Source organism: Leptonychotes weddellii, chromosome 8 (genome assembly GCF_054177405.1).
Source record: "Leptonychotes weddellii isolate Sample4059 chromosome 8, ASM5417740v2, whole genome shotgun sequence".
NCBI classification, from domain to species: domain Eukaryota; kingdom Metazoa; phylum Chordata; class Mammalia; order Carnivora; family Phocidae; genus Leptonychotes; species Leptonychotes weddellii.
Window position 1 is genome coordinate 16,356,471 of NC_138376.1, and position 23,794 is coordinate 16,380,264.

The 23,794-nt window shown below is 35.9% G+C and overlaps 1 protein-coding gene across 1 annotated transcript; it reads left to right on the plus strand.

The window, feature by feature from the left end:
• Positions 1-1,659: 1,659 nt before the first annotated feature.
• On the plus strand, positions 1,660-21,151 carry SSR1 (signal sequence receptor subunit 1). The gene is made up of 6 exons (XM_081827708.1): positions 1,660-1,774; positions 3,217-3,479; positions 5,289-5,365; positions 6,581-6,659; positions 8,085-8,178; positions 18,809-21,151. Exons 2-6 carry the CDS (start codon positions 3,426-3,428, stop codon positions 18,874-18,876), a joined length of 372 nt encoding a protein of 123 aa, XP_081683834.1. The 5' UTR covers positions 1,660-1,774; positions 3,217-3,425; the 3' UTR covers positions 18,877-21,151.
• The last annotated feature ends 2,643 nt before the right edge of the window (positions 21,152-23,794 follow it).

A 23,794-nucleotide genomic window follows, 5' to 3' on the forward strand; every position in this document is an offset into this window, starting at 1 on the left:
AAAACAAACTGAGGGTTCTAGAGGGGAGGGGGGTGGGAGGATGGGTTGGCCTGGTGGTGGGTATTGAGGAGGGCACGTTCTGCATGGAGCACTGGGTGTTGTGCACGAACAATGAATCATGGAACACTTCATCTAGAACTAATGATGTAATGTATGGGGATTAACATAAGAATAAAAAAAAAAATTAAAAAAAAAAAAACAATTGCACAGTCATCAAACAAATGTCTGAGTGTCTTCTCTTGAGTGTATGAGCTGGGTGTGAAGAATTTTTAAAGTGTAAGACAGTCTTTGCCCGTGAGAAGTCTGTCTATTGGGAGAGAGAGTGTTCTACATAAGTGAGAAAAGCGAAATGCCAATAAACAGTGGTGCCCTTAAGCATCTCAATTTATTAAAGACCTGAACACTTCAAGTGTATGAATATCTCTCATTCCTAAATGATAATCCTCATTGATGCCTATAGAAGTGCTGCAGTGAGGATTAAAATTTTTTTTAAATTTTTTTAAAGGTAATTTTTTTTTAAAGATTTTATTTATTTATTTGACAGAGAGAATGAGTGGGGGAAAGGGGCAGAGGGAGAGGGCGAAGCAGGCTCCCCACTGAGCAGGGAGCCAGATGTGGGTCTTGATCCCAGGACCCTGGGATCATGACCTGAGCCGAAGGCAGACGCTTAACCAACTGAGCCACCCAGGCACCCCGAGGATTAAAATTTTAAATTAAAATTTGTTCACATTTTGTAACAACTTCATTGAGATATAATTTACATATCATACTGTTAACCTGTTTTAAACATGTAATTCAACAATCCATAGTAAAGGTACCAAGTTGAGCAACTCTGAATTTTAGGACCTTTCCATCATCCCAATATGATCCTGCTCACTTTTTTTTTAAACCACTTCTTCCAAGTTGTGTGACATCTTCTCACAGGAAAATTGTTCTGTTAATTGGGATAGAAATCTTTTGGGGTGATGACAAGGTGCACTAGAACAGAAGTCGGCAAAATGGCTACAGGCTAAGTCTAGTTGTCCTTATAATTCTACATATTGTCTGTGGCTGCTTTCATACTGACACCTCAGAGTTGAGTAGTTGCCAGAGGGACCCCATGGTTCCCAAAGCCAAAAATATTTGATATCTGGGTCCTTGGGTTGGTGCTGCTTTCGGAGTATTGTTTCCTTCACACTTGTGGGAGGATGGCGGGCAGGAAGACTAAGTTTGAGACTTTTTCCTGTGAGGTACTATTCCTGGCATTTAAACTAAGGGGGAAAATAAATACTATTTGTTTTAACTGCGAATTAAATGTTCCTTTGAAAGACACTGTTTTTAAACTTTTTTCAGACTTGACAGATAAAGTTTACCAACCATGCTCTAGAACCTTACAGTTCCAAAATGTGGCTTTGAGTACCTGTAGCCTTGGTATTTCCTGGGTGCTTTTAGAAATACAGAATTTCAGGCTTTCCCTAGAACTGTATCAGAGCTGCATAAAATCCCCAGGGGATTAGTACGCATATTATTCTTTGAGATGCACCACTCTGAAAGTTCTATGTTAACTGATGAGATACACTGAAATTCATACCACTACTAATCCCAGCAAAGTCTTGGAGAAGAAGTATTTTGTCCCAAATCTAGTGAAGTCATTATTTTTAAATGATGTATTTTCCTCCATAATTATCTTTCTAATGTTTTTGTTAGGCTGAAGATAAAGAGGAAGAAGATGTATCTGGTGAACCTGAAGCTTCACCAAGTGCAGATACAACTATCCTGTTTGTGAAAGGAGAAGGTAATAGAGAAATGTTAGTTTTAACTCAGACATAGGAATTTTTCAAATGACAAGCTCACTTTTTTGGGGAAGCATTAGTAATGCTTAAGATCTTTATTCATCTTCCTCTTTCTTACATTACATGTATGGTATAAATATGTATTTCAAAAAAATCCTCTTATATGTGTGATTACCCATATCCATAAGGTAGTATTCCTGGCATTTAAACTATGGGGGAAATGAAATACTATCTATTTTAATTAGAGGTTAAATGTTCTTTTGGAAGAAACTGTTTTTAAACTTTTTTCAAATTGCCACAGTAAACTGACTCATAATTTGAGTGTAAATATTAGTGAAATATTAAATCTGTATGATTAGGCCTAGATTAGAGCTTAGTTTCATTAAAAGAAAATATGATGCCTTATATTTATGGAGAGCTATAAACAAACACTGTTCTCAATATTTTGTGTGCATTCATTTAATCTTAACAGAAACCGTCTGAGGATAGTTACTGTTAAGCTGAGGTTTAGAGAGGTGAAGAACATGTCCAGGGTTACTCATTTGGTAAATAGATTTTGAAGACGGACCCAGATGTGTCTGTCCCAAAGCCTCTGCTAAACTGGGTGAAACTCAGCTCTGTAGGCCACATATAATTATTGAAGACTTTTCTTTTTGAAGTTATTAATTATCTTCATCCTCTCAAGTTTTGTTTTATTCCCACATATATTCGAATTTTATGCCTACAAAAAGTATGATTTGATTAAGAGATTTTCCCTCCTTTTTTTTATAGCTTCCTCATTGGGTTGTACCTTCAAATTTGTGTTTTGACTGATTGCTTGAAGTGGTATGGGTTACCTCGTTAATTTTTTTCTTTTTTTTAAAGATTTTATTTATTTATTTGACAGAGACAGCAAGAGAGGGAACACAGCAGGGGGGGTGGGAGAGGAAGAAGCAGGCTTCTCACTGAGCAGGGCTACCTGAGCCGAAGGCAGACGCTTAACGACTGAGCCACCTGGGCGCCCCTAATTTTTTTTTTTTCAATACTTTAACAGATACTATGATTTTTAGGTGGACCTCTTAGACTTACCTTTCTGTCATTCTTATCTGCACAGATAACAGATATAAGTTGGAAGTGACTTCAAGACAAGTAGTCCCACTGCAAGATAATCTTACTGCTAAAAGTACACAACTCTTTCTTAGACCACACAGCGTGGAAGTATATAGTCTAACATTGAGATGCTCCGTTCAGTTCTGAAGTTAGAATGCTAGAGTACAGACGGGTTTCAGTTTATACACCAACTGTAATCAGTTACTAGTTGGTAACTGGAGTGCACTACTGAAAAAGATTCTGAAACCAAGTCCGCTTGTAGAAAAGGGTACCCAGATCCTTAGTAATGTCTATTTATTTTGTGTGCTTTGAACATTTTGTAATCTTCTGGTTTCTTTTTTTTTTTGTTTCTTAGATTTTCCAGCGAATAACATTGTGAAGTTCCTAGTAGGCTTTACAAACAAGGGTACAGAAGATTTTATTGTTGAATCCTTAGATGCCTCATTCCGTTATCCTCAGGACTACCAGTTTTATATCCAGAATTTCACAGCTCTTCCTCTGAACACTGTAGTACCACCCCAGAGACAGGCAACTTTTGAATATTCCTTCATTCCTGCAGAGCCCATGGGTGGACGACCCTTTGGTCTAGTCATCAATCTGAACTACAAAGATTTGAATGTAAGGCCCTCTAAACCTTCTTTTTTTTCCTTAAGTTAGATGAGGACAATTGACATTGTTTGATGAATAGTCTTGTATTTATTCATTCAAGTGCCTGTTTATGGTTGGAACTGTGATGGGCAACAGGGAGGCAAAAATAAGTTGCATGTATTTGTCTTCAGGTCTAGAATCCAGTGGGGCAGATAGATACAAACAGGTGATATTCCAGCATAAGTGATACATACTAGAGATGAGTGTTAGGGGCTGTAGTAGGAAAGTGGATGTGACTTGAGCTTGAGCCTAAAAGAACAGTAAGCCACACAGTGGAGTCTATTGCTTATTAAGATGTTAAAATATATAGAGTAGTTTGTTTTGTACCTCCATTCATTGCTTGCATTTTGCCCATTTTACTGCTTTTATTTGTAAGTTTTAAGGGCTTTCTGTACTGTTTTTCCATAATTTTATATGCTTGTAGATAAAAACATAATCAGATATTTTTAGGATAGAGCAGTGAGGTTTATGGTTTATGAGAACCAAATAGTCTAATATAAGCTTTGTTGTCTTGTGGTTTTTAATATATATATACATATATTCATTATATGAATATATATTATTGAATATATATTGAATAATCATATATTGAATATATATGAATATATATTATTCATTCATATATATATATGAATGAGAGAAGCCCACTAGAATTTTACTGCTGGGAGTTGGCCTGTAGGTGCCAACTATTACATCCTTCAGATGAGAACACATCTAAACCATTTCCTTTTCAAAAGTTTTCAGAGAAGGAAATTTCATCCTCTTTTGGACGCTTACTCAACCTTTTCTTCATGTAGTGTCAACATGTTTACTTATGTTAGGATAAATTTCTCATGCTGCAATTAAGTTTTTTTTTAAATTAGTGGGAAGAGTTTTTCATCCTTCAAAATATATTAATCTTCCTCAACTTTATAGTTAAGCAGTTTGAATGGTTACATATTTTGTTTTGTTTTCAAGCAGAATTAAACTTAATCCAACAGACACATGTGCAGTTTTAGTACCATTTTGAATGTTAATTTGTATCATCAATGTATTCTGATTCCTGGAATTGTCATTGGAGGAATGCAGGTGCAAAGATTTTGAAGTAAACCTTACATAATTATAGTTTAGCAATAAGTGACAGTTTTGAGAAGTGCTGCCTTAGTGTGAAGCATCAAACACTGGAAACAGCTATCTGTGTATTGTCCCAGTGATTCTTATATTTGAAAACTGAAGCTGTGTTGAACTGACAAAATTATTCCAAGACTGCAACAGAAAAATATTTTGGTACTGAAAATTGCATTTATTGTAAATTGATTTCCCAATCCATTGTGAATTTAGAACATGGATTTGACTTCTGTTCAAGTGTAGTTCTTAAATCTGCTACTGCAGCTGCTACTATATATATTTTCATGCTCTTCCCCTTTTTTTGGAGGATTATACACCAGAAGTTATGGCTTCTAGTTTATGGGTGTTCTGTGGGCTTTGCTTCTTTCTGTGCATTTATCCCCTTTTTATTTTACTTCCCTGGTTTCTCACACATTTCCCCTTCCCTGCCCTCACGAAAGCAGAGGACAACTTTAGCAAAGTTGGAGGCATTTTTTATTTTGTGGAAGAAAGTAATATTATAATGTTGAGTCTCTGACTTTGAGTGAGTGTAATTACATGTGACTTTTTTGAGTCTTACCTAAGTGATGAGAAAGCTGTTTTTTATCTGTTAGGGTAATGGTTTTAAGAAATCTTAAAATCTTTTATTTTTTTCAATGCTGTTGACATTTTTGTGATTTATTTTATTAATAGGGCAATGTATTCCAAGATGCTGTCTTCAATCAAACAGTTACAATTATTGAAAGAGAGGATGGGTTAGATGGAGAAACGTAAGTGAAATCTGCAGTATGTAGATCTTGATCTCACAGGGCAGGCCTGGAAGGCTTACTCCTGTCAACATTTGTTTTAATAGTGAAAATGGACCAGACTGTAGATTTTTGTGAAATCTTTTCTATATAAATCCATATTTTAGGTGGTTTTTATAACTATTAATAGTGAGTTAGGAAAGATAATGGGAAATGACAAAAATTGTTTTAAAAAGATAGTTGGGCGCGCCTGGGTGGCTCAGTCGTTAAGCGTCTGCCTTCGGCTCAGGTCATGATTCCCGGGTCCTGGGATCAAGCCCCACATCGGGCTCCCTGCTCAGCGGGAAGCCTGCTTATCCCTTTCCCACTCCCCCTGCTTGTGTTCCCTCTCTCGCTGTGTCTCTCTCTGTCAAATAAATAAATAAAATCTTTAAAAAAAAAATAAAAAGATAGTTAGCTTTCTGAATGTCCCCTCTTTTCTAAATTCTTTTCTACCTCATGCTCATGAGCTGATCACCAGCATCATCTAAGTTATATACCTCTTCAGTTGCTATTAAAAATATAAACTAGATGTTATCTTAAAAACTGTGTTCTTGGTGAATGAGGATGAGTCATTTGTCACTGTATACCTATATGTAATTGACCAAAAGCAATTTTTAAGTCAAATTATGCAAAATATAATATTTGTGGGAGATAAAACTTAGTGCACTTATTTTAACTGAGCTTGAGTGTAATAAATTATAAGGAAATTTTATTCATTTTAGATCATATAATTGCTTTTTTTGACTAATTGTTCTTAAAGATAAAGTAAATCTGTGAAACTTACTATCTAGATTTAAGTTGAATATAAAATATTTTCTTCCTTTGTCCCCCAGGTTATTTGGAAAGCGTATATCGTGTTAGAATTATAGTTGTAGGGGCACCTGGGTGGCTCAGATGGTTAAGCGTCTGCCTTCGGCTCAGGTCATGATCCCAGAGTCCTGGGATCGAGCCCCACATCGGGCTCCTGGCTCGGCGGGGAGCCTGCCTCTCTCTCTCCCTCTGCCTCTCTCCCTGCTCATGCTTTCTCTCTCTCTCTCTCTCTCTCTCTGTCTCAAATGAATAAATAAAATCTTAAAAAAAATTATAGTTGTGATTATAGCTATGGTATTGTTTGAGTTAGAGCAGAATTACAGTTTTAATTAGTTGTGGTGTTTCTTATGAATTAAAGCCAGTTTGTTTTTTCTCCTTTTATATCAGAATCTTTATGTATATGTTCCTTGCTGGTCTTGGGCTCTTGGTTGTTGTTGGCCTTCACCAACTCCTGGAATCTAGAAAGGTAATTCTAGATGAATGACTCTTAGCCATACTTCAAAAGTTGTTACCATGCTAAGTATAATCTAGTTATTTGTGGCTTCTTGCTCTCAACTGTGGGCTTGTGTATTTATACATTTGTTATACCTTTTTAAAATAAAACCTGAAGATGAGACCTTGGATATGTGACTTGGATCTGTTCAGACTTCCATACACAAATGCATTTAGGGTCTTTTGGCTACACCCTCCAGAATGATCTTTACTTTTATGTTGTAATTCTAAATCATGCTAGAATTTTTATTCCTTAAACTCAGACATAAGATTTCATTGTTCTATTTACTATATTTTTTCATGGATATGTTATTCAACCTAGAAGCAAAACAGCTTTTATATTTGCTTTAATACTCTTAACTCTAGGGATAATTTCCAGTTAGCAGTTAAATGAGTCTTTTCATTTGAAAAAGAAAGAATAAATTTGGCTGTATTCTATCAAACTTCTGCTTTCTTGTAAGGGTAGTAAAATGGAAACACTGAAGCACCTGTTATAATCATGGTTTCTCTTTCACTGTATCTTTATCTCCGTGTCCTCCCTGCAAAAAAAAAACGGAACAACCCATATTACTCCTCTCAATGGAAAGTATAACAAGATTTGTGTCAAATTTTTATTAAGTACTTGCTCTTTAAAAGAGAAATACTTAGTGCTCAAGTGTTAATTTCTATAACTTACTTTACCTCATTCTCATAATAGCATTTTTGCTATAGATTTATGTATTAGGTATAATGATATCTTCAGTTTTTGTTTTTTTTATTTGAATGAAGCCATTTTTAGTTACTTTTCGTGTATTCAGAGTCCAGTTTTTGGATTGTATACCTAATACTCTTACGTAAATGATTAGGTTTGTTGTTTAAGAGCAAGATTAAGGAAGGAATTGAATCATTTTCTTCCTAGCGGTTTTGCTGCATATACTCCAGGGACAGAGTTTGAGGTTGTTAGCTTAAATGAGATTTAAAATTTTTGTTTTATCTATGCCAACAGTGCAGAAATCTTCCTGCCTGCATGCAGTGTTTCAGTAATTATCTTGAATTTTGTTGGATGTTAAAATTTATTCTTTGATTTGATTCCCAAAGGGAAAGAAAATCACTATATAAATAGAAGTTCTTAGTTGGTCCACCAGCCCACCGACCTATGAATTTTTTATAGCAAAGGAAAAGGCCTTTAAAACCTGAAAATGAATCATTGTGAAGATTTATTCCTTATCATTTATTCTTTATAATTGGTGTTAGGCATGATTTTCTCTCTCTAATTAATAAAATACGTCCTCTTCAAAACATATTCCTACTTAAGTATTTGTTTAAGATATTTAAATTAGGTAGCTTAATATGCTTTTTAAATTTTATAGTGAACATTATAACAGAACTCCTTTAAAATAATGTTTTTATGCTCTCTTAGCGCAAGAGACCCATACAGAAGGTAGAGATGGGTACATCAAGTCAGAATGATGTTGACATGAGTTGGATTCCTCAGGAAACTTTGAATCAGATCAGTAAGTACTCTTATAAACTTGGCTGGAAAATTTTTCCCTTAAATGGAAATCAAATTAAGTATTTTAGATATAAAAATGCTTGGTCAATGCTACTTAACACACATCTTTTCCATTACTTCTGTAGAATCTAGTGTAATATTAATGAACACTTTAAAATTTTATTCTGAGTAGTATTTTTATGCTTTAATTTAGAATGCTTCCACATCTGCAGTTTTATATACAAATGTGTGAATTCTCTATATTCCTAATCTTTTCTTGTCTCTTTTTTTCTGTTGCTTCAGTGCAGAGTAGAAGAGGTGAGGCGATTAATTTTTTTAATGGTGTTTGCTATATATAGTACTGGATTTTGTATAGCATATGAATACTTTACAGTAAGTTTAATGAGTAATGGAACAGTTTCCTAGCACTGTATTTATTAGAAAAACTACTAACTACCTACTGTAGTTTCAAAGAATAAACCTAAGACATTGCCTCGTGGTTTACCTAACATATTTTAGTTTCATTATGTATGAGATTAGCTAAAATATTAATCTTTACGAAAGAATGTACTTAGTGCTCAAGTGTTAATTTCCATAACTTACTTTACCTCATTCTCCTAATAGCATTTTTGCTATAGATTTATGTATTAGGTATAAGGACATCTCCAGTTTTTCTTTTTTCTTCCAATTGTAAATGGACTATTTTGTTTTGTTTTAAGATTTATTTACTTTAGAGAGCCAGCAAGCAAGCTAGTGCGGGGAAGGGCAGAGGGAAACAGAATCTCAAGCAGACTCCGTGCTGAGTGTGGAGCCTGATGTGGGGCTTGATCTCAGGATCCGGAGATCTTGACATGAGCTGAAACCAAGAGTCGGTTACTCAACTGACTGTGCCACCCAGGGGCCCCGTAAATGGACTTTTTAGAAACATTTATTGTAAGAGTAGTATGACCTCATATTACAAACATTAATAAATAGTACAGAAGTGGAAAAGATCACCACCTGGCTCCACTAATTTCATTTTCTATAAATAATAGGTGTTTGTTATTCTAAGTATTTTCTGTACATTTACCAGCACGTATGTCTGTTGTTTGTGAATATTTTGTACACATGGCATTGTGCTGCATATGCTGTTCTGCCTCCCTAGTTTTCATGTCTTGGATTTTTTTTTATGATAGTGACTTATTTACCTCATTTTTTAAATAACTGGATAGTATTCCTTTATATAAATGTGTCGTGATAAGTTAAACCTATTCTGTATTGAAGGATGCTTATTATTTCCAGTTTTTCATTCTTAAAACTATAATGAATGTTTTTATATAAATATTTATGGGATAATCTTATTTTTTAATTGAGATAATTGACATATAATATGAGATTCAGATGTACAGTGTAATGATTCAGTATTTGTATATATAGTGAAATCATCACTACAGTAAGTCTAATTAACCATCTGTTACCACACAGTTAAAATCTTTTATTTTTTTTTTTAAGATTTATTTATTTACTTGAGCGCGTGCACACAAGCAGGGGGAGCGGCAGAGGGAGAGGGAGAAGCAGACTCCCTGCTGAGCAGGGTGCCCAACACGGGGCTTGATCACAGGATTCTGGGATCATGACCTGAGCCAAAGGCAGATACTTAACCGACTGGGCCGCCTGGACATCCCAAATCTTTTTTTTTTCTTGTAACAACTTTTAAGATCTACTCTCTGCAAACTTTCAAATATACAGTACAGTATTAAAAACTATAGACATCATGATATTCATTCACCCCCATGACTTAGTTATTTTATAGCTGGAAGTTTGTACCTTTTGACCTCCTCCTCCCCTTTCACCCACCCCCCCTACCTGGGATACATAATTCCTTAAAAGTAAACTAGGTGTGGGGCACCTGGGTGGCTCAGTTGTTAAGCTGCCTTCGGCTCAGGTCATGATCCCAGGGTCCTGGGATCGAGCCCCGCATCGGGCTCCCTGCTCGGCGGGAAGCCTGCTCCTCCCTCTCCCACTCCCCCTGCTTGTGTTTCCTCTCTCGCTGTGTCTCTCTCTGTCAAATAAATAAATAAAATCTTTTTAAAAAAAAAGTAAAATAGGTCTAAGGTTATGTACATTTTTATTTTTATTTTTGTGAAAAGTCCTATTTCCCTTCCAAAAGATAGTTTATGTTCTCAGCAATGTACAATATTGCCTAATTCTTTTCCACTCTCACCAGTCTTTCTCAAGTATTATTACCAAATGTTTTAATTTGGCGGTATGGTACAAAATGTTGTCTTTCATTTACAATTAAGAATAAGGTTTGGCCGGGCGCCTGGGTGGCTCAGTCGTTAAGCGTCTGCCTTCGGCTCAGGTCATGATCCCAGGGTCCTGGGATCAAGCCCCGCATAGGGCTCTCTGCTCCACGGGGAGCCTGCTTCTCCCTCTCCCACTCCCCCTGCTTGTGTTCCCTCTCTAGCTGTCTGTCTCTCTCTCTCTGTCAAATAAATAAAATAAAATCTTTAAAAAAAAAAAAAAAAGAATAAGGTTTGGCTTCTTTACACATATATATTGGCCACTTAGTATCTTTCTTGTGAATGGGCTGTTCATGTCCTTTCCAGGGTTACAAAGTGAATTGTTTTCATTATCATTTTCAGGGAGCTTTCTCTATTGAAACATAATTATGGTGTGGTAGTTCCTTTATTAAAAGTGGGTACAAAGCAATAACAGCATAGGAGGGGCCTTCTTCCTGTAGGAGAGAGTAGGGGAGTCATTGATAAAAGTTGACTTTTGACCAGAGTCTTGATAAGTTAGGTGAGAAGGAATCTTCAGAGTTTTATGTGCTGTGCTAAGGACTTGGCTTTCCTTCTTGGTAAAAGGCAGCTATCAGTACTTTGAAGCAGAGAAATAACAAATTTCTATTTTTAAAAGAAATTATCATAGTTGTGTGTTGTATGGTTTAGCAAGCAGGAGCTCCTAGAAGTAGGGATACCAGTTAGATGATTTCAGTAAAACATCTGAGAAATCCTTAGGGCCTAAAGCTAAAGCAGTAGTGACGTGGAGGAAAAGAAACTAGAAAGGTATTTCAGAATTGGAGCAGATTGGGCTTTGGGTAACTTTTTGGATGTTCGAAGGAGGAAGGAGGGAAAAATAATTTTGAGTTTTAGGCATCTGGATGGAAGATGATCCCATTACTGTTAGGGAATATAGGAAGAGTAGCACACATGCATGAGGGGAGAAGAATTGGAACTAGATCTGTTGATCATAAGGAGCCCAGATAAGGATGTCCAGTAAGCATTCGAAAGTTGTATTTAGAGCAGAGGTGAAACAGGATTTGGAGACATTGATGGGGGCACCTGGCTTGCTCAGCCTGTGGAGTGTGCAACTCTTGATCTCAGGGTTGTAAGTTCGAGCCCTGCTTTGGGTGTAGAGATTACTTAAAAATAGGATTAAATTAACAGATTTGGAGACATTGGGACATACAGCGTAGGTGTAGCTGAGAGCCCGTGAAATCATTTACCGTAAAATTTAAATAAATCCTTAAATAATCTTTTCTCTTTAAGGACAAGTTTTCCATATTATCCTGATATTCCTCATAGCAAAATATGGAATTGGGTTGTAGGGTAGACTGTGGTCTCTTTATAATGCATCAAAATTATTTATGCAGTCAGGGGCACCTGGGTGGCTCAGTTGGTTAAGCAACTGCCTTCAGCTCAGGTCATGATCCTGGAGTCCCGGGATCGAGTCCCACATCGGGCTCCCTGTTCGGCATGGAGTCTGCTTCTCCCTCTGACCTTCCCCCCTCATGCTCTCTCTCTCTCTTTCTCTAATAAATAAATTTTAAAAAAAAAAGTTATGTAGCCTGGTATGTTTAAAATAAAGATTCTTCAAAAATAATTAAATTTTAAATGTCTTATACAGAATTGGTTGAAACTTTGAAAAGCATTAAAAGTCACAGTTAAAAAGTAAAGTCACTCTAAGCTGTGGAGCCACCCCTCCCAAAGAATTCCTACATGACAAATAGATTGTGGGGGGGGGTGGTTTTATAGTATCTTTCTCCCTGACATTGTTGTTCATGAACTTTAAAGCTGAGAATTACTACACTTACAGAGTGTTTGTATTTATGATTGTATTTTCATCGCCAAGTGTCAAGTATTTAGTCTGTCATAACACTGTGCTAGGTTCTGAGTGGGTATAATAAAAGAATATTACTGTTTTTTCGGGAGTTTACATTTCTACCTGAGGAAGATAAAGCACATTTATGAAATATTTGAGTAATCAGAGATGGTATGTGATATGTGATAGAGTGAATAATACGGACAACTTCTGAATTAGGAAAGGGGACCGTATTAAAATCTAGGGAGGCCTTGTTGAAGGGAAGAATTGAACTTCTGTTGAGCGCCTGCTTGTACCGGGCATTCTCCCTCTGCAAGGTGTGAGGTGCTGTCTTTATTTACTGATGAGAAATTGCTAATGAGGAAATAACTTGCTAAGATTCACAGCTGGATTGTCTCATTCTGAAGCCCATTTGCTTTCCCAGGAAAACTTAAGACTCAAAGATGGATAGAGTTAAAGTCACTAAATGCTTTTTAATGGTACTTGCCGTTCTTGCTCAAAATCTGATTTTGTTTTAGGACCATGTCTTACCACCAAATACAGTTGTATTATTCCTTTTTCCATTTACATGAAACCCCTCATTTTGAAGAAACTTCATAAACAACAGTAAAGTTTCTAAACAGCATTGAGATAATCTGATTTTCCAATTAAGGTGATAAAAGTTTTTATCAAATTCAGGGTTTTGATGCATTGCCCTCTACAGGCTTTTTGAGAGGCATGTTATTTATAAATTGTTACTGGAATTTGAAAATAGCTGGAAGGCAGATAACACTCATACATAATCAGTCCTTTCTCACCATTACTACTTTTAGCAAAGCCTCGGAGCTAAGAGGTCGTAGTTGGAGCCTCATCCTGTGAAATCAAAGGAGTCCTGAGTCCATTTCAGAAATTGGGGGCACAATGAGAGACTCTTAATGATAGAAAACAAACTGAGGGTTGATGGAGGGAGGTGGGTGGGGGATGGGCATTAAGGAGGGCACTTGTGATGAGCAGTGGGTGTTGTATGTAAGTAATGAATCACTGAAGTCTACTCCAGAAACCAGGATTGCACTGTATGTTAACTACCTAAAATTTAAATTAAAAAAAAAAAATTTTAACTTGAATAAATTTTTTAAAATTGGGGGCGTAGAAGTTGAGGAAGAAGGGTGTGAAAAAATACATGTGATTAGTAGAAATTTGATTATTTGCCCTTTTTTTTTTTTTTTAAAAGTAATCACTACACCCAACGTGGGGCTCAAACTCACAGTCCTGATATCAAGAGTCCCATGCTCTTCTAACTCAGCCAGCCAGGCACTCTGATTATTTGCTCTTTTAGAGTGTAGATTTTTTTTACAGTGACAGGCTACTTCTAAAAAAATTTCAATTTACAAGGAAATAACTCTTTCCTGACAGAAATAACATCACATTTAAAGACTAATGACTGGGCGCCTGGGTGGCTCAGTTGGTTAAGCGACTGCCTTCAGCTCAGGTCATGATCTTGGAGTCCCGGGATCGAGTCCCGCATCGGGCTCCCTGCTCGGCAGGGAGTCTGCTTCTCCCTCTGACCCTAACCCCTCTCATGTGCTCTCTCTTCATTCTCTCTCTCTCAAAATAAATAAATAAAATCTTTAAAAAAAAAAAAAAAGACCACTTATTTTATTTATTAATAAATAATCATGTTGAAATTTCTTCAGTGGTTTCAGAAATATCCTTTACAACTGGTTTTCCCAATATAGGATGATGCATTGCGTCTGGTGGTTTTGTCTTAATTCCCTTTTAATGTATAGCAGCTCAAGAGATTGGCCACTTGACCTGTGGAAAGTGGCTTCTCAAACTTTAATATGTGTACAGATCATTTGAAAATCTTGTTATGGTCCAGGTTGAGATTCCGGTGCTCTAGGCTAGGGCCTAAATGTTGGTGTTTCTAGCAGGCTCCCAGATGATACCAGTGCTGCTGACCCGTTTATCACCCTGAGGAATGGGACTCAGGAAAGTCCCATGTTCCAGATTTCTCTGATTGTTTTCTCCTTGTGCCTTTTAGTTAAAATTTCTTTAACTTGGAAGATAAATCTATAGGTTTGATTAGATTGAATCATTTTTGGCTGATAGCATATATCAAAAGTACTTCTCCCTGCATCACATCAGGAAACAGTATCTGATTGTCCCATCATTCATGATGCTAAATTGAGCACTAGATTAGGGTAGTAGCCACAGGATCTTCCCATGTAACCAGGAAAGGGTGGTTGTTTCTGCTTGCAACCTACAAGTTATCTCTGATACTACTTTGGCATCACACAGATACCCAGTTCTGTAAACCATTCACCAATTGATAATCCTTTCATGAATCAGTAATGTTTCAGAAGTTGTAAGTGATGATTTTTAATTGAAACTTCTTTGATTTTTACTAACTGCCGTTCTTTGATGAAGTAGAGCTCTCCTTCATCAACTGGGACTTTTTGGTTACTTCATGGGAGACAGTTCCTATAGGAAAAGGAGGATAAGTGCTTAATTTTTCCCTTTATTTTCCAGTTTTCAAAGAGTTAGTTTAAAAGCCACCCCAGTGTGACAAATGAGTTTTTTCTAATTTTCTCCTCTGTTTTTTGATTATCATGTATAAACTCAGTTTTTCATAGAATCAGTATATTTTAGTCAGCTGTATTCTTTTTTGATGTTCATATTGTACAGTTTTGACTACTGGTTGCCTTTTTATGCTTGATCTCAACCAAAAGGCTGAGAAGGGTTTACTGATTGCCTTTTTTGAACTGCCTCCAATCTTACCCTTTGGATCTTTGAATGATCCCTTCCTTGCTGGCTCAACAGGATAATCTAGACATTTTGTGCTTGCTCTAAGCATGGAGCAAGCTGTTTCTCCAAGGACTCCTGGATATTAGAAATGAAAATCTAGACTTTAGGAATGTCATTGATACTGGATGACATTGTTTCTAGGTCCATTCTGTGAACTGAGCTAGACAATACATATTTTTTGAAATCCTGAAATCATACTGATATTTTCAGTTCAATTTTAATAATATTTTTACTTAATTTTGTATGCTTGTATTTTGTTTCTCTTAACACTTGATTCCTTACTGCAGTAGTTCTCAAACTGTGGCACTCACCAGAACCACCTAGCCAGCTTCTTACCCTTGCTAGGCCCCACCCCCTAGAGTTTCCAACCTAGTAGGTTTGGGTTAGGCCCAAGGATTTGCTAATCCATGTTCTCAGGTGATTTTTGAGGCTGCTGGTCCAGACCATACTTTGAGAACCACCCGTTGAACATGATTTTCTTAGAGTAAAGGCGTTGAGCCAAATTGAAGATAATTTAGGAAAAAATAGCCAGCTCTTTCAAAGATAAGACATGTGCTTTGCATATTTGAGGACAGAATGGAGAAAACCAAGAGAAATTTTGAAGATAATGGAGCAAGAGGTATGCATGGTAGTGGAAGTCTCTCGGGCTTCCAGGAATTTTGGAGAGGGGTAGTGTGAGGACAAATAGGTTTCAGGGGCCACTGTTTAATTTGGCAAGAGATTTTTCTCGTCTCCGTCTCACTCATCAGAATGTAAAGGAAGGAGGGGTGGTTTGAAATGATTTGAGCCTGTTACTAATATGTTTTTTCCTGATATGTTTTGCATTTCAGATTAGGGTGCTTCTGTTTCCCTCAAGTCTTTTTAACTGTAAATGACAGGTTAAGTGATTTTAATAGAAAATTATAGATCTTTTAATACTAGTGTTTTAAATGTATACATAAGGCAACCTTAATCAGAAACTTATAAGGATGAAGTCTTTCATGTAATTTGACTTTCTTTTAACTCGGGGATCCATTAGAAAGCTTGCAATTTTTATCTCATTAATTAAAAAAATCCATCTGATGGCTACTTATATAGTATGACTCCCCCAGGTGTGATAGGAAATGGGATAGATTGTGCAGTCTGAGGGGTGGGGTGAGGGACTAGTTTAAGTTTCTCCTAACATTTTGCCTTTGTCTTTTCTAAAAATGAAAAAAGTTGCAGTTTTTCCACAATTAGGTGGCTTTCTGTAACATCTTTCTTTTAAAAGGGCAGGGTGGGCATTTTCAGATCTGCCCCATTTACTGAATCTCATTAACATCATGTTCCAGTGTTTTTTGTTCTTTCAGTTAAGTGATTTCTTATTTCATATAGTTTAAGCTTTGTTCTTAAAAGCTAAAATATTTTGGCCTCAAATAATAGGTTAGGTTTTTTTTAAAATAGTTTTTTAGGGTTTTTGGTGGGGCAAGTGGTAAGAGGGGGGTTGTTTTTTCTTTGGCCCAAAAGCATCGTTACACACATGTTACTGTTTTTTGCTGAAGTAAAATGCTGCTTGAGGCCCTTGAGGAATTTGGAGCCATTTTCCCAAAAGCCAAATGACTCTAGAATGCTATCTTACTCTGTTTCTCATTTCTCTGCTTCTATCCGCTGTGCTGAGCAGGTGATGGAGGGTTTTAGACTCACTGTTAAGTTAGGCAGAGTTGGCTGCCTTCCTGGAGTCCAATTGGTATGTGTTGAAACAGGCATTGCAGGTCCTCTGCGGCTCTTTTTCATGTATTCTCCTACTTAAAACTCTGCTACAGGTGGTTGAAATTGTTGTGAAGTGCTGATTACTGACTTCAGTCTGCATAGTAACTGCTACATTCACACAGATGGCTAGTCAATTCTTTTTTTTTTTTTTTTGTTAGAACAACTCAGCAAAATAAAATTCAGTTTATTGTTGGGCAACATTGTTTCACACATACATCAAACAGGCCAAAAAAAAATAAACAGCAACTTCATAGACAAAAAAGGAAAAAAAGAAACCTTTTATCTTTGGCCTTTTTAACCATCTCATACAAACCAATTACTTATAGTACAGCTAAGTACATACACAAAAAAAGTTACTGGAATGCTCGGAATAAGATTTTTTTTTGTTGTTTTTGCTTTTTTTTTTACAAGGTCTTTTTTCTCTTTTGAGATTATAATGAATATGGTCACACCACAAGTAAAGTCAGAAGTAGGATGACTAGACAGCAAAAAAAAAAAAATGGCTGTTCAATTCTAAAGTAATTTTTGGGGCACCTGGGTGGCCCAGTCAGTTAAGTGTCTGCCTTCGGCTTGGGTCATGATCTCAGGGTCCTGGGATTGAGCCCCATGTCAGGCTTCCTGCTCAGCGGGGAGTCTGCTTTTCCCTCTCCCTCTGCTGCTCCCCCTGCGTGTGCTCTTGCTCTCTCAAATAATCTTAAAAAAATAAATAATGTACATTTTGAGGAGTGCCTGGGTTGTTTAAACATCTGACTCTTGATCTCAGCTCTGGTCTTGATCTCAGTTTGAGCCCCACGTGGAGCCTACTTAAAGTACTTTTTGAATCCTCAAAGATCATATTCAGTGTATTGTTTATTTTAAAATATCTAGTAATTGGTCAGTTGCATAAAGGCAGTAGTTTTAGTCTAACCTTTCTGAAATCTGATGAAAGTTGTAGGCTTTCTCCATCAGAAAAATGCTTCTATGCTCAATTTTGGGTGAGTTGAGCCCCCCCAAACACATCATTAACTAACCTATCTTAATAAGGTCAGTTTTCATGTGATTTACAGACTCAGTCTTAATATTTCATAGTCACTAACTCTAAAGCATATTTTTTAAAAAGAATTTAGCTGCTAAATACTCTTGATAAACATTTACTCTATATTTTTAAAATACAGTTATGGTGATCTGGCAATTTTAGAAAATAAAAATTAAGATCTTCTAGGTAAATTTTTTTTTTTATACCCATTGTTCATGAAATGCTTACAAAATAAACCCCATACTTTTGGTGTTAAATATTTTTTCCAGCCCTTTTTTTTTTTTAAAGCTGGAAAACTAATTATAATGTGTAGCTTGTACCACAAAGGGCTTAACTTCCTAATATGTAAAGTGCTCCTAGAAATAAAAAAAGTAGTGGTCAGAGAAGAAGATATCCTTACTGAAAGAAACATAGGTGACTCCTCGTACTGGATAGGAGTAGAAACTCACCACCAATTTAGCTTTTGTTTAATAAAACCCACTAGGAATCTAATGTAAAGAGATAAAAAGAAAAAAGTATTCAAAGTAGGCTTGTGTATGCAGGATGGTTTGGTTCTGTCTAAAAATTTCCTTTAACCTGCTGTTCGTTCCAGCTAAATTTATGAAATTGCCAAAAATTATGCAAACTGCATGGCTGCATTTATAAATATTAATTTGTAGCCAGTATAGGTGTTTTTAAGCTGCAAATTTCATACCTTTGACACTATTTCTAAAGCATTTACTTACGCACATATAAACATATTAAATTGTAGAATTTAAGATTTTGCTGGTGGCTTCAGGATTCAAGTAACCGAGATTAAACCTTTTCCCACCCTGATCACACAAAGTTTCATTTGAATTGAGTTACTCTTGAAGGATTATTTTAAAGGTTAGTTTAACAACTTATACTAGATAAGAGGCATTTATTACTAGGGTATTTTTTGCATGTGTGGTTTTTTTTTTTTTAAACTTAGTGGTAAAGTTGAAGAAAAATGCCTTTTTAAAGGTCTTTTGAATCCATCATATTTACAATAAGCAAGTTAAAACTTTCTCTTTTCTTCCAGATAAAGCTTCACCAAGAAGGTTGCCCAGGAAACGGGCACAGAAGAGATCAGTGGGATCTGATGAGTAAATGTCCCTTTGTGCAACAATTCAGTCTTTACTTAACCTGCCCTAATGTTTTTCGACCTGATGGGAGGTAGTGCAGAGAAGCCATATCACCATAGAAGGCAACTACTGCTTATGTGTGGACTGAGCCATCAGAGTCTGTGGCGATAATATTACTGAAAATGCACTGCATTCATTTTTCTAAAGTAACAAATTTGGGTTTTTTTAAGCCATTAAAATATATGTGTGTGCGTGTGTATGTCTGTGAGCAGTTGGTGTTACCAGAATCATTGTTGAACTACCTGAAGCCTGCCTTTAGAATACTAAATATAATGCTGTTGTCTCTTTTTGACATTTTCTCGTATTTCCCCCAAAACTCAATATTTGTCCAATATGATGGTCAATGTCCTGCCTTAGACTGTTTTAAAGAAAACAGTTTGTTTCTTTCTTAGAATTGCTCAAATCCATTTGGTGGCGCAAATTAATATTTTGTTATTGTTGCTGTTTTACAACTAGTATTCTAAAGGCACAAACAGGAGTAGCTGCTTTTTAGCAGTAGAACTGTTTTGGTATTTTGCTGCTGTTTACTATAATGCGCACCTTCAGAAAACTTCCCAAATGAGTCCAAGGAATTTGGGGATTTCTAGCAACAAAATTGTGAAGCATGAGAATTCTGATTTTGATATATAAAACCACCTCACCCTCTTTTTCTTTTTTTACCTTTTTTTTTTTTTTTTTAAAGAAACTGGTACATTTGTGGGACCTGAGTTGTGCCATCCATTGTTGTTTTATTTCTGACCCACTTAGTTCTTTTTGTTTCTTTTTTTTAAGAGATCATCTTTTTTCCTTAATAGTATCTTGCTTGAGAAAAATTGCCTTTGTCTATAGACTTAAGCAAAAAGTCAGTTTATAGGGGCAGAGATATATTACAAGTAATACTAATCTGTAAAAAAAAAAAAAGTTGGCTATTTTTTTAAGTAGTTAACCAATTGGTTTTTATCTAATCTTTTGAGTATTTTGTTCAGAGAAACTTTTTTTAGTTAATCTGAAGAATTCCAAAATTTTAAGTACTTAAGATCTCAGAACCAAAATTAAATTGGACTTCATAAAATCCTGTTAGAGTCACTCTTGTCCTAGGTAGTAAATTAAGTTTGGCATTATTGTCAGACTGGATAAAGGGTAAAGTAAAATAGTACAAACAGATAAGAGGCCTTTCCCCTCTGTTTTTAAGCCATATTTTCCCACATATATTTTGTAAAGAAATGGTAAATGAAATTCTAGTGGCTATTTAATTCCTGATCTGTCTTAATACAATGAACTGACCCCTCCCCCCCATGTCTTCATAATCCTCACCCATGCCCACATGAAACCACAGCAAAACAAGACACACAAAAAATCTTACCAAGTTCTTTAAGTATTTAAACATCTGAGCCAAAGCCTATGACAATAGAAGTTATTATTGTATAGTTGTTAATCACTTTGCAATAGGGGCTAAGGTGTCAAATTATCTATATTGGTATTGCTGAACTATAAGCATTCTATACCTGTAATATAAAGTGTTTGAGTTTTTAATTGGGCTGTATGATCAGTAGCTTATTTTGAAAAAGCTCTATGAGCTGTAAAAACTGCATGTTTTTTGTTTAATGTAATATAGGAGACCCTCCTATATTCCTTCTCAAGGAATATATTTCAAAACATTGTTTTGTGAATCCTAAGTTTGTGAAACTATTAGAACATAACGCAGTGAGGTGTAATTACACAATTTAAATGGTTTCTAGACAGTTTCATGGAGTACTTGGTGGGACTTAGGCACTGGCAAAGCCACACTGAGTTATAGGTGCCGGCCCTTCTGACTCCTAAGGAATTTGCCTTACATGCTAGCCTTTCCACTGCTGAGGTTCAAATTAGTGCCTCAGAAATCCTTTGTCACGTTTTATTTTTTAGCATCCATTGGGAACAGTTGAAAACTTAAATCCTCAACTGCCAGGGTCTTCTATAGAATCAGTATGTGTTTAGCAGAAAACTAACTCCGTAATGAATGGAATTCAATTCCACACATGGTTTGTTCAAGCACACTTAATAAGTAGCCTATTTTTTAAATGTCTTTTTTAAATGTAAATATTTGGATGAAGTTTTTAAAGTTTGTTTTGATATATTCATTTGCTACACCAACCATGGTTTCAGAATTCACCTTTTGAGCTAATTGGTTTCAGAATCTGTAAAATGAACCAAGAATCTTGTATATCAAACCTGTCACGCAGACATGTGAGAATAATGTGTTCATAAAGCATGGATCTTGCTTTGGTTGTATAGCTTCATCATTCATTTCACGGTCTTATGTAGTGAGTGACTTTTCAGACTACCCCTGCCCTCTGAAGTGTTGTCTGAGCAGGGTGGTGGGGCGGGAATGGGACCTACAAGATCCTGAGGAAGATAGAAGTCAGAAGAAAAGGAACATAGACTTGATTTTAGTAGTTTTTAAATTTAAGTAAGTTTCAGAAGATAGTGACTTTGATAGGAGGAAAAGGCAAATTTAGGTCTTCAAAAAAAAAAAAAAAAAAACACATTAAAAAGCCACTGCCTTAAAGGTGTATTTGCAGTGCATTAGCCTATAATTGTCTTTGCCTCTGTTGCGGAGTAGTTAATAGTGGTAATGTGACCTTGAAATCTTTGTTTAATGACTTAACATTATTTTGGAGGTACAGTAGTAGGTAAATGTAATATGTCAGTCTCTCATACAGCATTCATCTTTTTTGGTACAATAATAGCCATACCCTTGGTTGGAAGAAAAAAGAAACTTGGTTAGTGCATTTAAATAATGATGTCATTTTTTATTTTATTTTATTTTTTTTACCTTGAACTTGGCAGTACACATTGTCTCTCACCAGGATTTTGATAGGTCCTTGGTTTTTCCTTATTTTAGTTCCAAAATTAGATGTTAGCTTAAATTTAAAAATTTAAATCTGTATTTCCAGGTACACTTGAAATAATTTGCCACACTTTTGGACAGCATCATTTATAGCTGTAAAATAATACATTTGTTATAGTTTTACTAAATAAAATCCTACTTTGAACTAATATTTCCAGCTTAGTGAAGAGCAGCCTGACCTCTCAGCCCCTCACTACTAGCATAAAGCGGAATATTCGGATAGTACGAGGCAAGAACAGAACTGACCTGCAAACTTCTCAACAGTTTCTTTAGGCCTCTTAGAGAACTGTACCAGTTAATATTTGTATGATTTTATTCTTTGTTTACACAAAAGCCTAGACTTTCGTAGTAATTAATTCTATATGTAATCTGAAGTTCTGGAGTTTTCCCTTTTTCAGACTTGGGAATTATTTCTTGAGGTTCTGGTACCATTTAGCAGCTTTTTAAAAGGCAGTAGAAAAGGAACTCATTTATTAAACATCAGCCATGGATTGTGTTCTCTTGGGCCTTTCCATTCATCTTCTAATAAACCTTCACAGCAACTGAAGGAAGGTGATTCTAACTTTATAGATGGAAAAAACAAAACCTCCTGAATTTAAGTAGCTTATGCAAGGTGTTACATATTGAATTTAGATTCAGAGCTATTTCTAAAACTCCCACATTCTTTCCCCTGCACCATGTTTAAGATGGAAATTTTATGAAACCAAGCATTTGGGCAGCTTAAAAATACTTGGTTTTCCAGAATTCAGCAACTGAAAAGGTCCAGTAAACTCAGTACTTAATATACTGTATCTTTACTTGTACTATACAGTAGTATATAAATGCCACTCAACTCCAGAATACTATAAAATAACCCCAAAGAGTCTTCTGAGCTGTTACAAATCGATTTGTGTGTTTGGTGTATACATATAATTTGAAATTTTTTATATAATTCAGTTATCCACAGTACCCTATTTAATCTTGATAATGACACCTCTTTCAATACCCTTGATTAACAAAATCACGGTCTTCAAAAACATTTTAAGATTGATATGCTAGTTTGGCGGATTTTCAAGTTTTAAAGGGTTGAAGATTCATCTTCATGTTAAAAGATGAGAGTGAAGTACAGTTGACCTCTGAACAACGGGTTTGAACTGCATGGGTCCACTTATACATGGATTTTTTTCAATAAATACAGTTCTGTAAATGTATTTCCTCTTACGATTTTCTTAATCTTTTCTAGCTTTATTGTAGTGATATCGTATATAATACATATACAAAATGTGTGTTAATCAACTATATTATTGGTAATGGTTCTGGTCAACAGTAGGCTATTAGTAGTTATGTTTTTGAGGAGTCAAAAGTTGTATGTGGATTTTTGACTGTGCCAGGATCAGCACCCTGAAGCCCACATTCAAGGGTCAACTGTACTCGTTCTTGGGTTATACAACTACACAAAACCGGGATTGTAGATTAGGCTTCTGTCTTCTTTCTGTTCAAGTGTGGATTTCCCTTAAGAGGCACCATGGAGCATTAGAAAAGAAAATCCAGTATCCTCTAGAAAACTTGAAGATCAACCCTTACGTAGATTTTTGTTATAGTACCTGTGACGATCTGTCACCTTGTGTGATATGTCTGTCTCTCTGCGGACCGTGAGTTCTGCATCTTATTTGCATTTTATCCCCAGTTTCTAGCTTGCAGTTTTCATGTGGAAGCCTTATCACAAGTGTTTAAAGAATGAGAAAATGTGGGCCAGTTTTCTTTGTCATTCTTCCATGGGATTGTGTTTAGAAGTGTTCTTGGTGATAACCCAGTATCATTGGCAATTCTGTGAGGTTGAACAAAGATGGTATGGTTTGCTAGCCTTTGGATTGGGAATATAGTCCACCCTGCCCACTAAAGTGTGACCTTGAGAAGGCAGCTCATCTGTGGAGTCTTGATGTGTTCTTTTTAAATTGAGAGATACTTGAAGTATCCCAAATTGATTGTTACCTACAAACCCTTAATACAGTGTTACTGAATGATTCTTAAATTT